Below are 15,902 nucleotides of genomic sequence, written 5' to 3'. Positions count from 1 at the left end.
TGTCGAGAATGGGAAGTGCCGCATATACTGGAACTTTATATTCTCGACAATTGTTTCTGTTGCTCACTCGAGGCCTGACATGGTTTTTCTTGACTTCGAGAACCGAACCATGTTCATTATCGAATTTTCGGGACCAGCTGACAAAAACATAACCAAGGAGAATGAAAAGAGAGGTATCGAGACCTTATAAGGGAGTTGCAACGATTGTACCCGGAATATTCTGTTAAACTGATCGTCCTTATCATCGGCGCTCTTGGAGGTGCCAAGCTTTCACTTTCTAATAGCCTAAAAAGCATCCCTGCGTGTGAACAATATGCTAGAACACTTGCGGGAAAAATGCAGAAGGCGGTTGTCCTTGGGTCGCTCCGTGTTCTTAGGGTGCACAAGGCTTTTGCTGGATCGTCGTATTGATTCCTTTACAGACTCTAACCACCTATCTCACGGTTGTGAGACGTGGTTCTGGCTGAAATTTTACGGCGATTTCGCTGAAAGCGGGTGCAATTATTCAGATTAGCACCCGCTCCCAGCGAAATCCTGCGGTTGTCCTTATGACAAATTTTTAATTATATGGGTAATTCTCTACAAACAGGGCACTTTGGTGTCCATGGATTTTATTATTAAAACTACTGGTTATATTATTGTAAAACTTTGTGAATATCTTTACTTTAGTACCAAATTACAAGTTCCATAGTCAAAATTATATTATTTTACTGTGAGCCAGTGTAAAAAAATATTCTGCACCCGAAAAATCGCTCTAGCAGATGTCCACACATGCCTGAGACGAATTTTGGAGTCACGTAGCAAATAAATAATGAAATACCTTAAAATTTATGTTTAAAAATCCTAAAGTTAGGCTCAAAAAGTACAATCTTAATGATTAATAATTTAATCTGAATGCAATATACACTACATATGCACGAAAATATCAGTGTCTTTGGAAATATTTTGGAGGTAACGTCGATACATAAGCAGCCGCCATTTGACAACTAGAAATACCTTTTTGGGTCCTGTTACGACGTCGGATTGAAGAAAAAGTATCTGACTACTCATCTTCTAACACAGAAAATCGCCGATCCTCCAAAGTACACCAAAATCGATTTTCACTTGAGTTGCAACAAATAAACCTTTTCATTTCAATTACTTGTGAGTACGCATGCGCGAAAAAATTGCACTTCCTTTCAATTGCCGGTCACTTTTGACGAATCTATAGTGTTATTGTGATCAAACAATAATTTTTAATTAATTCGTGGGGTACCCGTATCAAAAAGTGAACTAAATTAATCAATCCGATTTTAAAAGAATTATTGTGCAAAAAAAGGAGTCGGAGCTCATAAACGATGCTGTTACGATCTTTGTAGAAGTGACAGCCGTCTATTTGAGCCGCATAGTTTCTTTATGAGAATTTAAGGGAAAATCATCATTTAGAGACTGTTTTTTTCATTCAGAGCAACCTGAAGTGTTGTCTACAAACTGTCAGTCACCTGTCAAGATGATTTTTTCGGGCGTTATTTGGGTGAAATAGGTGTTGATAAGCAGGTAAGTTATAATAATAATTAGCTAAATTTTAATTTCCTCCCATTTACCAGTGAGTATTAGTGTCTTCAAATAAAAATTGTACTTGTCGTTGTATACTTTCCAAATCTTAGGTTAGCCAAAACCTACACGACATTCAAACCACCAAAGGCGGGATATAAAAACTAAGTCGTGATCGACTGCATCGAAATTGATGCCTGGGCGCTCGAAGAAATTTCCTCTAGATTTTCTGTATTCAACGGAGTGAAGTTAGCTGGTGGTTGAATTGAAAATACCTAATTGTATATGTAGACGGCAGCCCCCTGCCTCAACCGTGTATGTGTATTAAGTAGTAGTTTTCTTACGATCCGGAGGGGAAATCTCGGTCAAACTAAGCCAACAGACGGCACCACAAAAAGTAGGTCTGTCATTTTCATTGAATTGCATTAAGAAAAAGGAAAAATAATTAAAAACTTGATGCTGTTTGCAAATAAACAAAAAAGAATATATGGAAAGATAAGAGTAGCTATTACTAATTATTTCAAAAAAGAGAAAGTTATGAAAATATGTAGTTTAATATGAATAAAATTTAATTTTGTGATACATTTTGAAAGCAGTTCGAACATTATATTTTTGTGATTTATTTTTCTCATATTATTGATTTGATTGTTTCTTAAAGTTAAAAAAAATTATTTATTGTTGAAATTATTAATGTAGCTAATGAAAAAATTAATAATATTTAAGACCTCAATGAAGAAAATATTTAAAACATATACATGATCAGAAGAATTAATGAAAAATATATTACTTATATGCAATATAAATATAATAATTAGAATATGTAAGACTACAACTTAAGTTGCAAAATAAAGATTCTTTGTTCCTTTAAAATCTTAAAAATTTCAAGTTTTGAAGGAAATATTTTTAAAAAGTAGTGGTAATTGCAATTAAAATGTTTGAGGGAATCATTTGGAAAAAAGTCAATGAAACGAATGATTATTGAGAAAATGGATTTGATTTAATGTATATATTTATCTAAATTGAACCCAACATCATATATACATTTATACAGTTCAATAATTTATTTGTTTCTTAATCTTGAAAGCTCTTTTCTCGCTGCATTCAGCCCCTAATAATTTTATTTAAAAGTTTAAATTTAAAGGAGATTTTAAATTAAATAGTTAGTTATATTATTGCAAGCCTCATTTCTCAAATAAACAGGCTATAAGCTATTAAAATCTATAAACAAACGTACTGTACTCATGACGCACAGTTGGAGGAAATGCCCTTTTTTCATTTGAAAATGTCCAGAGCCTTCAATTTTCTTGCGATTTTGAATTTTTCTGTTTTAAATTAAAGATCATTAAATTCTATAGATCTTATCTCTCCGAAATTTTGTCTCCTCTATTTTTTTATTAATATTTTTTCCAGTAAAAGTATAAACAAAGTCTTATTATTAGTAAAAAAATTTTTTTTGCTAAAAGTGCTTCCCATTAATGTAGGAATGACATTTAATAACAAAAATAATTCAGAAGTTTATAATAACCACTGTGATAAACAATTTTTGTGTCAAAATATTAGAATTTGAGATTTTTCAAATTATAATCTCCTTTAATGGCCAGAACGACTTCAGGTATTCCTTAAAATAATAAATATTTAATAAAATTTGATCAAATATAACAATTTAAATTTTTGTAAACAAATTAGATAGTCAAATTTAAAATGTTTGCCCTTTCGCATAGCAAATTTTGTTTTCACTGGAAATGTTTTAAGCTATTGGACGAATAACTGCTAGTCACAAAAATATTAGAAGAGTTAACAATAACCACTGTTATTAACAATTCTTGTAGCAAAATATTTAAACTTAAGGTTTTATTAAATTTTCTTTGATGGCCAAGTCGGTGGGTTATTGTCAAAAGATTTTGTATTGAATGAATCTTAGCATGCAGTGTTATGATTCATTTCCAATCTATTAGGATTGTAAACCCGACTTTTTCCGAGTCATACTGCCAACATTGGGACAATTTTTATGTAAATTGTTTATAAACATGTAAGTTGTTATATTCCACTAAACATGATCAAAGATAAATTTTTTAGGAATATCCGTAGCCATTGTAGCGAATAAAGAAAATAAGAATTTTGATAAAACCTTATATTTGAATATTTTGCCGAAAGAATTGTTTATAACAATAGTTATTATAAACTTTTAAATTATTTTTGTTATTAAATGTAATTCCTACATTAATGTGAAGCACTTTTAGCACCAAAAAATTTTACCGATAATAAGACTATTTGTTAATTTATTTATCAAATTTAACATTAATTTTAGACAATATAAAGTATTCCTGATCAGTTATCAAAGCGTAAAAAATGGTTATGTACAAAATTTCAGTTTTTCCCTGCTTAGAGTAGAAAAATTATTGATAAACAAATAGAGAAGACAAAAGTTCGGAGCGTCAAGCTGAACGAAAAAAAGTGAATTTCCTCCTACACTCCGCCATGAGTACGGTACGTTTGTTTATAAAGTTTAATAGTTTATAGTCTGTTCATTTTAGAAATGAGGTTTGCAATAATATAAATAACTATTTCATTCAGAATCTCCTTTGAATAAAAAATTTTTTAATAAAATTATTAGGGGTTGAATGCAGCGAGAAAAAAGCTTTCAAGATTAAGCAACAAATAAATTATTGCACTGTATAAATGTATATATGATATTCGTTTTAATTTAAATAAATATATACATTATATTAAATAATATTGAATCCACTTTCTCATTTATTAGTCTTTTCTTTAACTTTTTACCAAATTATTCCCTCAATATACAATACACGTCATATATTTTTTATTAATTCTTCTGATCATGTATATGTTTTAAATATTTTGGTCATTGAGGTCTTTAATATTATTAATTTTTTCATTAGCTACATTAATAATTTCAACAAAAAATAATTTTGTTTAACTTTAACAAATAATAAAATCAATAATATGAGCAAAATAAATCACAAAAATATAAAGTTCGAACTGCTTTCAAAATGTATCTCAAAATGAAATTTTATTCATATTAAGCTACATATTTTCATGAGTTTTTCTTTTTTTAAATAATTAATAATAATTAGACTTATTTTTTCATCAATTTTTTTTCGTTTATTTGCAAACAGTATCAAGTTTTTTATTATCTTTGCTTTTTCTTAATGCAATTCAATGAAAAAGACAGACCTGATTTTTGTGGCGCCATCTGTTGGATTAGTTTAACCAACAATTCCCCTCCGGATCGTAAGAAAACAGAAAATTAGGGGCGATGCATGGGGCTGGCAGACTGTCATGACTTTTTATATACATCCCGGCTATAGTTTAAATCAGTGGTCGGCAAACTTTTTTCTCAGGTATGGTCAGGCATGTCAAAGTAAGGAAATTTAAAAAATTTTAATTTTTCAGCTAGCGATTTGAAAATCTCATAATCAGCATGTACGCATTTTGTCGATTCCAATGATATATTACTTGCCCAAAAAAGTTAAATATTTGACGGAGTTTAATATCAAGGAACTTCAGTCTAATATTCACTTTAATACTAAATACTTCTTAAATTTTCAACCTTTATAGACAAATTACATGTCTTTGTAATCGGAAAAATAAATAGATTTCAAATACATTACTTTCAAATCACTGTTTGCAAAATTAAGAATTTTTTAATCTCAAATTTTTTCCAACAAAGGACCGATGAAAAAAGGGATGGCCTGCCCATGCTCGCAGGTACCTGACCAGAAAGTAGGTCGTTGGTCAGCCCGGTCAGGAGAGCCTGACTTGGTCAGGAGCATGCCGACCACTGGTTTAAATGTCGACGGCCATGACTAACCTAATATTTGGAAGTTACATTAGGAAGTTATAATTTTATTTTAAGTGACTAGCACACACTGTTAAATAAAAGAAAATTGAAAATTAGCTAAATATTATTCTAATTAGGGACCTTACTAACAATTACATAGTCTAATATCGCAAAGAGAATAGCTTCTTTAACAGTTATTCAGTTGGCTGACAGCGCGGTTCAGCACTCCACAACTCTCGGCATGAGCCAAAATTCAGTCTCAAAATGATACATTCCCCTAGATGCTCAGATGTGCAACTAAGTTCAGAGGAATAATTTAGAGACTGAAAAGTCTCAAAAATGCTTATCAAGAGACCAATGAAATTTGAGCTGCAACAAATTTAACACCACCGTTTTACTGTGAAGCTTTGTGTGTAAGCATTAGGAGATTTCTTGGTAAATAAAAAAACGGCCAACAACACATTGTGTATTTTTTTAGTATCCATCGACGTTACTAGCAGTAACTTTTATATTTTACAACAGGAGTTGCAGATAAAAGATTAAGATTTAAAGCAGACCGACAGAAAATGATTTGCTACGGGATTTTCCAATTAATTTTACTTCAAAACTTTGTGTGTTGTTTCTCATCGAAGTAACATCCATCGACGTAAAATTCATCGACGTGACCATAGTTTTATGCTTTGATATCAGCTGACAATATATCTGCACGTTAAGAGACAAACAATAATACCAGTTGCATGGGACGAAACATGATATTTTTTATAAAGTGGGTAAAAGCGATTTTTTACCATAAATGTATTTATATATAACTTTTTTTTTACAGAGCTACTTAATTGAATTATGAAAACTTACGGTGAAAAATCATTTTTGTCTAAAAATTTCTAATCAATAAATAAAAAATAAACATTTCTTTTTAAATCTAGTACATGTTTTCTATCATACTATTCCTCATTTGTGATAATTTAGTTGCATTCTTTTACTTTATTTAGAAATACACCAAACTATCGCTTTCAGTCACCCCGTTCTCTGCCTTCCTTGAACAGCTGGCTCGCGCAGTTTCTCAGGGGAGAAGGGCGAGAGCGATTGCGTTATTATATTTAGATATTTATTCCAATCGGATACGATTCATACAACCCTCACTGTTTACGTTTCGATCCCTTCGAAACCAGTCTAAGGCCATTTGAAGGCAACCCCCGACACTTAACTAAAAGCGAGAGCCTGGTGTAATTCTAGTTACAGGAATGATGGGAAATAAGTGCGACGTCACACGGCTCCACAAGCCATTCAAATAAATTTGTAGCTTGAATACTTTTAAAAGTTCTAGTTTTAATGACAATGAACCTAATTTTTACTAAAAAAAATCATTTTCAAAAATATTCTTTTTAACTTTACTTTTTTTCGAAAGTGCCCTCTACGTGGAGAATTACCCATTTGAGAGATATAGAGCCTAATGTATAATACCCTAATCAACTAATTTATATTTTTGTTTTAAGCACTTTTTGTTCGTTGGTTTTTGGTAAGTGTATATAGTACCAAAATGGCTTGATCTTTCATTTAACAGGGACTTAAAACGATAGACAAAATTATCTATCAATATACCAAAATATTACAAGAGATTACATAATATTACATGAGATTGCACTAGATTATATAGAAGAGTGTGTGATTACATGTGAAGAGTGTGAATAGTGGTTAACCCTTCGTATATAATAATTACAATAATAATTTGATTTTATACCTGTTTTACAAACTCTTTTTCACTCTGTTCAATAACGTGAGCATAAGTATTTCCCATCATGGCAATCAACATGTTGAGCAACAATATTGGCACCAGCACCATGAAAATGGCAAAGACCGTTTTGCTCAGGTTGGGATAGGTCGTGTAGCTCAAGTCCGAATACTGAAAACAGCAATGCCCAAGGAAATTTAATACCAACTAAATGACTAGGGAGGATCATAATTTTGAAACAGTAAAAACGATAACCCAGTTATGTCCGACGGTTTACTCATGAGGCAAACAGTCGTGCTTCCTGGGGTGATTTCTGAAATTTACAACGTCGTACTACAGTAATCGACAAAATGAATTGCTTTACTGGATAATTTCTGATCCAACAACACAATATTTTAGGGGTTCAGTGAGCACAAGCAACAGTGCGAGTAAGCTTCATATTTATTTCAAAATTCTATTCATAAATATAAAAAAGTTACTTTTAAAATAAACTGAACGATGTTTTTTTTCAACAACAAAAATCGTTTTAATAAATTGGCAATAATTGAGCCTATCAATCACGATTTCAGAGGATGTAAATGACTACAAAATATTATATCTTTTAGTGGAAGAAGAGGTTTATATAACAGGGTATCCGAATTTGTTTATGGGGGATTATGATAATAAAGCTATTATATGATCGCACATAAAGATCTTACACTATAATCGCCGAGGGTTATCTGAAACAACGCCATCCAAGTTGAGTGGTAAGAGTGAAAGAGGGTTGATTTCACCCCTGGAAAGCCTTTGTAGAGAAAGTAGAACGACTGGGAAAACCCAAAAAGTACAATTGTATATATGATACCAAACGTTAGCATATCTCCTGTTATCATACTGTAGACCATTGTGACAAATGGGCCCGTAAGACGTACTGCCCTGTAATTAAAAAAAAAAATATTTAATTTTCATTTTATTAAAAAGACGATTAGGAAGATTTAAGTTTTCTAAGTCTAATTGGAAGATTTTACCAAGAGATTTACAACAGTCTACAATTTATTTATTAAAACATAATCGAATTTAAATTAATGAAATACTAGATTAAACATTTTTCTTTTTCAATGAATAACTCTTTTCTATGAGTTTTTTTTTTGTTTCTTTCGAATATGTTATTATGAGAGAAAAATCTTTTCTGAAGAACCTTTTTTTATATTTCAATTCGTCCGACATGGGACATGGACAAGTGCCTTGTTTCGGAAAATATAATCATTTCTTTGAGAAAGAAATAATATGCAATTTAATTTTTAAATTTATTAGATAGAAAGTAAATGCCGGATCGGAAAAATAAGATACAAAATTCTATCTTATAAGATCCGAATCTGTATTCATTTTTCTTTTATTCGAATATAATTGTTTTCTATCAAAGTTATCCTTATTTAATTCTGCAATAGAAATGCAAAATCTATTCTTTCATAATCAAATAACGAAGTAAGTGAATGCTGTTACATTTTTTACAGAAAGTCGTAGGCATTGTCCTGACTGACATAATATTTATAAAATATGGAATGTTTAGGAAAATTTTGAATCTCAGAATTCACAACTTGCTAGAATCAATAGAAAATGCTTTAGAAAACTTTGAATTGCAAAAAAATGTTCAAAGATTGAAGCATTCTTGACAAAAAATATTAATTTGCAACCAAGTAGTTAAATTTTCGTTAGATTTTTTTAACTTCAATGATAAATTTTAAACTAAAATAATTAAATTTTTACTTAAAAAAAATTAATTTTTACCGAAAAGATCGAGTTTTTAACCAAAAAATGTAATAGTTGATATTAATAATTAACAAAAAGTTGCTTTTTGAACTAAAAAAGATGAAATTTCTACCAAAATAGATGTGTTTTCAAACTAAGAAGACCAATTTTTCACACAGAGTTAAATGTTCAACCAGAATAAATCAACTTATAACCAAAAATATTTGGTTTTCTTACCAAAGAGATGAAATCTCTAACAAAAGAGATGGAGTTTCAACTAAACGTTTAGTTGAAACTCTATCCTTATGGATGGCTCTGGTGATTCTGATGACAGGTGTAGATCAATTTTCTTTTTATAAAAATTTCCTACTAAAAAAGAGAATTTTCTGCAAAACAGTCCAATTTTGACTGATAGAGATCAATTTTCAATAAAAGAGTTCTACTTTCAACCAAAGAAACTTGATTTTGGAAGAAAACAATTCAATTTTAAAGAATAATTAATAAATTATCATTCAAAAATATAAATTTTTAACAAAAAATGGGACAATCAACTTTTCAGTCAAAAAATTAATTTTTTACAACAAAAAAACGAATATTCAACAATATAGTTAAATTTCCAACCAAAAGAGATGTATTTTCAAACTGAAATTATAAATCGTCAACTAAAAGAATATAACTTTAAACAAGAAAGTTTTACTTACAACCAAGCAGTTGAATTCTCTACCAAGAAAGATGAATTCTCCATAAAATAGGTAATAGTTGTTTTTTACCAAAAAATATTTGTATTTTAATTCAAAACCAATTGAATAAAAATCAAAGGGTAGAAGGTTCATACAAAAATGTAATTGAATTTTCAACTAAAAAAGAAAAAACACATAAATTCATACACATGCACACATGAAAACGAACACTCACGCATATATATATATATATATATATATATATTCTTGCTAGAGTGCTACGATGTGAGTGTGGCCTCTGGACGGGGTTACATGGCACGGATGCATGCTCTGTGGTGCAAGAAACACCCGGAGCTATCGCACTTTTCGCAGCAACGTCTACGGAACCATGACGAACTACTCCGAAAAGGGGGCTCAATAATCAGAACGCCTATTCTACCACAGGTAGAACAAGCCGGCAACAGAGAAAGAGAGGCGACACTAAGACCAACCGCGAGCAGGCATCCAATAGAGGAAGAGCGATGCTTTGTGACCCGAAGAAATATCAACACCAAGGTTTCTTTCAAGCTTAAAGATATGGCTGAAATGGATGACGAGCTTCGTGAACATTTTTCTGAAGAATGCGACCTCTGGGCTATCAATTATTGTGTGTATAATGCAGCGAGAGCTTTAGCCGATGCGAAACGTAAAACAAGATAAACGGTTGATCATAAGACCAAAGAATGCATCATCTTGCCATAAAGATAGGCTGGACAAGACAGTACGCGTCCCGCATTCAGTGTGTGATTGACTACATCATATCTGACAGGAATTTTACAGCCAAGGTTCGATAGTTCGCGCGCGAACTCCGGACCCGTTATCACACACTTAACAAGTCAAAGCTACTGACTATCAGACAGCATATTGTTGAGAGAATACGGATACTATTGCCACTATCTCTAGCACTTCGCCATTCCGACGGGTACTTGTGCGGCAAACCTGCAAATCGAAAGTACAAGGCCACTTATGTATTTTACATGGACGATCCTAAGATCTATGCTAAAAACAAAGAGCAAATACATCTAGCTCTAGGGATTTTCGAACGATATACTAAGAAAATTGGAATGGCATTTGGGTTAGACAATTGTGCCAAGGTTTATTTGAAGCGAGGAAAACTTAATGGCATCCCTGAAGATCCTGATCTCGTTAATAGAAGGGCTATACGACACCTTTACGCTGGAGAGACTTATACATACCTGGGCGTGCCACAGTGCCGTATTCAGGATGTTACATCTATAAAGGATTCTCTCCGAAGCAGATACAAAACGTCTCATCTAGCAAATTTGGTTTTCCGAACTTTCGGCGAGGAACAAAGTATCTGCAACGAACATACTTACCGTCCCGGTAGTACTCTATTCATTTGGTGTACTTCCACGGACGAAGAACGAGCTGAGATTCCTTGATATCGGGACAAGAAAGGTAATGCACATGAACAAAAGCATGCATCTTAAATCTTCTGTGTCGCGACTACAGCACATAGAGTCGCAAATGGAAGAGACCCTCTTCTTAAAATGGTCAGAAATCACAAAGAAGTGGGCAAAGGAGCGTTTCCGAACAAAGAAGCGGAGGAGGCTGCTGAAACACTTGGACTTAACTTCAGTATTAGGGGTGAGCAAAATGCATCAAATCTTATCTATCCCTAGTACTTACTCCTGAAAGCCCGGATTAAGAAAGCACAAGAGAAAAACTTTCGTGAACAACTCCTCAATACGAGGATGCACGGTATCTTTCACAGAAATGTGGAGGATCAGTCAATGTCGTGTGAGCTAACGTTTGCTTTCTTTAAATCGCCCGGATTGAAGTCTGGTACGGAGGGTTTCATTTTGGCATGCCAAGACGGTGTCATTTCCACCTTCACATACCCTCGCCACATTTTGAGCCAAGACATTCCCGATGATAGCTACAGGGCGTGCCATGCACACCCCGAACATTTAGCTCACATACTATCTAGTTGTCCTACTCATGCGGGAACGACCTACATCCAAATGCACAATGCGGCACTAAGAGTGCTTTATTACCATCTCTGTCACTCTTACGGCATTAACTTTAATATCACTCCTCTAAACGCTCCTAGGGAAATCGAGTCAATTGTCAAAAATGGGAAGTGCCGCATTTACTGGAAATTTATATTCTCGGCAATTGCTTCTGTTGCACACTGAAGGCCTGACATGGTTCTTCTTGACTTCGAGAACCGAACCATGTTCGTTATCGAATTTTCGGCACCAGCTGACAAAAACATCATAACCAAGGAGAATGAAAAGAAAGAGAGGTATCGAGACCTTATAAGGGAGTTGCAACGATTGTACCCAGATTATTCTGTTAAACTAATTGTCCTTATAATGGGCGCTCTTGGAGGTGCAGAATAAAATTCGAACCCTCATAAATTAAAATAAATCACTATAATAACAGATGGTGCTGCAGCTCACTTCAGAAATCGCTATCAGTATTATAAAGTGACTAAATCATCTTAAAAGAACTAGTGGATCTTCTCAGCTACTGGAAACGGAAAAAGACAATGTGATGGTGATGGCAGCTTAGGGCAGCACTCTGCATCTGACCATAACTTAAAGAAATCTTACATATAATCTATAGGTATGCAGTTTCCTTTATTCGAGAAGTGAAAAAGTATACCAGCAGACAGAGAAAAAGATATCGCGCAATGATATCGCAAAACCTCTATATTGCAAGGAAGCGCAATATGATAACGTACAAGCAGGTACCGGAGCTTTGTACGATATTATAATGCACTATAATATCACAGAAAAAAATTAAGTTAAATTTTGTTGCTGTCGTCTGCTACGGCGTCCTTAGAAGTAAAGGGAAAAAGGCAATGTATGAGTGATTTCGAGCTATAAATTCGGACACCAGATTTAAAGCAATCACTGAAAAAAGTTTAAATTTGCTGCAGGTAAGACTTGCAACGGTTAAAAATTAAACATATTCGTATTCGTATCGTAATTGTCGCTACACCTCGAATAAAAATGGAGCGATTATAAGGCGAAAGATTATCCAGGCAAAGTTAAACATTGGAAATTATCTTTGATTCATGTAAAGTTTATCTGGCAAGGTTATTTTTCGTTTCGGTGAATCTTTCACCTGGAGTCGATGTAAACCTTATTTTTAATTTCTCTACTCGAGCCCTCGGCGAGGTCACAAAAAAAAATATACAGTGTGATAGCGTAATAAACTTAAATTCTTACGTTATAAATTGCACAATTATGCGGTATATGAGGTAAAAGCTTGCAAAGTGCGATATCACGATTTTGCGCTATTATAATACGATAATTACAATATATAGCGCAGGAATTACGGTATATATTGTAATTCATGCGATATAGTTTTCTCACTGCACCATCAATCTCATACTTATTTCATCTAAGAAAGTTGCCACTTTTCGAGAAAGAAAGGAAAAAGAGTGGGAAAAGGTTTAAGAAATTACTGGAATTCAAAAAGCTCATTCATGGAAGGTAGAAGTTGGGGCAAAACAGCAGGAATAAAGCATACATCGCAAGCATTTCTATATCCATGGAAAGAAGTACCAGTGTACTCGAACGAGAAAAAGCAGAAAAAATGAATGTCAAATACGAATTTTCAACAAAACTGTTGAATTTTCATAAAAAAATAATACCTTTCCAACACAGTGGTTGAATTTGGAACCATATGATATATTTTTAACCTAAAAACAATCATGCTTGACCAAAGTTATAATATTAGACTTTTCCGCCAACAAGAATTAAGTTTCAACCAAAATAGTTTAACTTTATAAAAAAATATGATTATTTAATTTCATTTGATGAATGTGATATGGTTATAATTGAGGCATGGCACAACAACTAACGCCCAACAGCTGCTACTCATCGAAATTTATGACATGTAGTTGAAGGATCTAGGTAAAAAGGGGGTATATCTGTCAGTGGAGCGTCGACATTTCACTTGCCTTCTGAGATTTCGTGCCAATTTTTTTTCCTGCAGATTTATAGTTTTCACTGGCCAAATTGGAAAAACCTATCAATTATAATGTTCTTTGGTAGAATTTCGAAACCTGCTAATTTACGCGAAAACTTGTTCGCTTAAGAATACAATTTTTTTAGCTATACGAGAAATACTTTCTGTAGAAAACCGCCACTGAAATCTCCTCTATATTTGATCGATAACCGCCAAATAGCTGTATGTTTAGTCTTGCTTTCAATATCCTCAGATTTTACCAGCCAAATCTCTATTTTCTGTAAGACCTAATTTACAGATACCCTCTTTTGTACCTTGGTACCTCTGCAGTTAGTACCGAGCTTAACCTTGTTGAATAATTCTTCAAAAACTATATAAAATAATGTAATGCTTTCGAAACGTCTTCATATTAAGGACATCACGTTTGATTAGGAAATGCAAAAACAAACGAAAAACGCATTAAAAAAACTGTTACCCGCTTTTAAACCTAAACCCCTCAATTAATCTTGAGAATCGGATCAATTCAGTTTTTCTATCAAATTGATGAACTGAAATTAACTATAAATTCAAAGAACTTAATAAATTTTGTAAATATCCTCATAGCAAAATGATATAGGGTGCCAATACGATATTTCACGAGTTCGAAAAGAGATTTTTTGGAAAGAGAATTATGTAAATTACAGGGTTAAATTTATCTTATAAATACATTTTTCGCAAGTAAAGGTTTCATTTTTTGTTTGCGGCAATAACATCTTCTTGTTTCCATATAAATTGAATAAGAAGGTGCATCAACAGTTGCAAATATTACTCCTCACGCTTATATCCAGTTTGGTTTTACGATTTCTGGCATCCGCTTTGATCAATAGATTCCTATACAAAACAACAATGATACCACTCCAGTATATCAGAAGATCAACAATAAAATAGGTAATCCCGTGATGCATAGATTTTTTGCGGTAAACAATTCGTGGGTCAAATCCAACGAAATATTCTATTATTTATGAGAAAAAATGGAAACAAAAAACACATACAAAATAAACAGTAAAAACATTACCAAAAACAAAACTAAAATAACCTTGAGCAAAATGATAGAAACTTGATACAGAAAAAGATTTGTTTTCGCCAAGAACCATTCACTGGACGCACATTCTTATATGGATGCTAATACTTGCGACTTTTCGTTCGATAATAATCGAAGATAAGGAACGCTTGGCTCGGTTATACACAGAGAAAATATTGGTTGTAAAATTTGGCAACATTATATTTATTTTTACAAGAGTTCAATGGCAGTCTAGGATATAGTTGAGGAAATAGTATTATTACCGCAGAGATACAAAGAAATACTTTTTCCAAGACTTTTTCCATATACAGTAAATAAATATCCTGATAACTTAATAATTGCCATTCAAAGTTAGACATATTAATATTTCCAATAGCAAATTCAATTTAAGAAAAAGTGATATTCACAAATTAAATAATAAAACCATAGTTGCAATAAGTAGCAGTTTAAATAACATAAGTTGCAAAGTAGGTAGGAATAATTACCATTTCAAAGGGGAAGGTGCAAGAAGAGAAAAAAACATTTGAATGTAATGATTTGGGAAAATTCCCATTCAAAACATTCCATGCCGAATAAAGTCATATGCACCGAAATTTATGAGGATAATAAACTGCTTAAATCTCATCGTTTTTTTTATCACAGGAAAATATCTTTGTTCTACTGCCTCGTACTCATGCGTTCGATTCCCGACAGCGCTGACTTCTTCTAACACGATTTTTTCTCTTTCAGCTTCGAATAAAATATTAATATCTAATAATCTGTATGTTCATGGTGTATACAATTTTTTTCAACACTCACCTCGAAAGTGAGGACTCCCACGCCTCTAAATAATATGCAAGGTACTTCAATCCAACAGGGAAAGAATAATAACGCCTGCGCACTTTGAAAATTGCCTACTTCGCGAATCGACGCAATGGACGCGCTTGCGGACTTCAGAGATGCTTAACTTTGCACACTGGCAAAATAAAAATATTCTTTAGAGAATGTGTGTGTGTGTCTATATCCAGGGAATTCACGAAAATCATTGAATTCACGGAATTCAGTCAGTTCACAGAATTGATGGAATATTCACAGGATTGATGGTATTGGCGGTATTCATAGAATTAATTTAATTCAAGGATTTTACAGAATTCATGAAATTCACGAAATTCTCTAAATTTAAGTAATTCATGAAATTTCGCGAATTAATGGAAAAAAGATTAAAATAAAAAAAGTACTAAATAATTTTCTCGGGTGTTTTTTGCAAAAAATAGTGTGTGATACACCTACGCACAGGCGATTACTACTTGTGTGATTGCAGCATTTTCCTGAAGCTCATGCTGGAAGTTTCTCACTCTTCGGTGTGTGTGTGTGTGTGTGTGTGTGTGTGTGTGTGTGTGTGTGTGT

General features: G+C 32.8%; 1 protein-coding gene across 1 annotated transcript in view; it reads right to left on the bottom strand.

The window, feature by feature from the left end:
• Window positions 1–15,902, bottom strand: part of LOC117178246 — a 115,252-nt gene that overhangs the window by 48,362 nt on the left and 50,988 nt on the right. Inside the window, exons 7-10 of the mRNA XM_033369584.1 lie at window positions 15,371–15,389; window positions 14,558–14,592; window positions 7,763–7,981; window positions 7,074–7,235 (exon numbers count right to left, since the gene is read on the bottom strand). Of these exons, the coding sequence (XP_033225475.1) occupies window positions 7,074–7,235; window positions 7,763–7,981; window positions 14,558–14,592; window positions 15,371–15,389 (435 nt within the window). The remainder of the gene's footprint in view (window positions 1–7,073; window positions 7,236–7,762; window positions 7,982–14,557; window positions 14,593–15,370; window positions 15,390–15,902) is intronic.

Source organism: Belonocnema kinseyi, chromosome 8 (assembly GCF_010883055.1).
Source record: "Belonocnema kinseyi isolate 2016_QV_RU_SX_M_011 chromosome 8, B_treatae_v1, whole genome shotgun sequence".
NCBI lineage: Eukaryota > Metazoa > Arthropoda > Insecta > Hymenoptera > Cynipidae > Belonocnema > Belonocnema kinseyi.
This window is presented reverse-complemented; position numbering and strand designations above follow the sequence as displayed.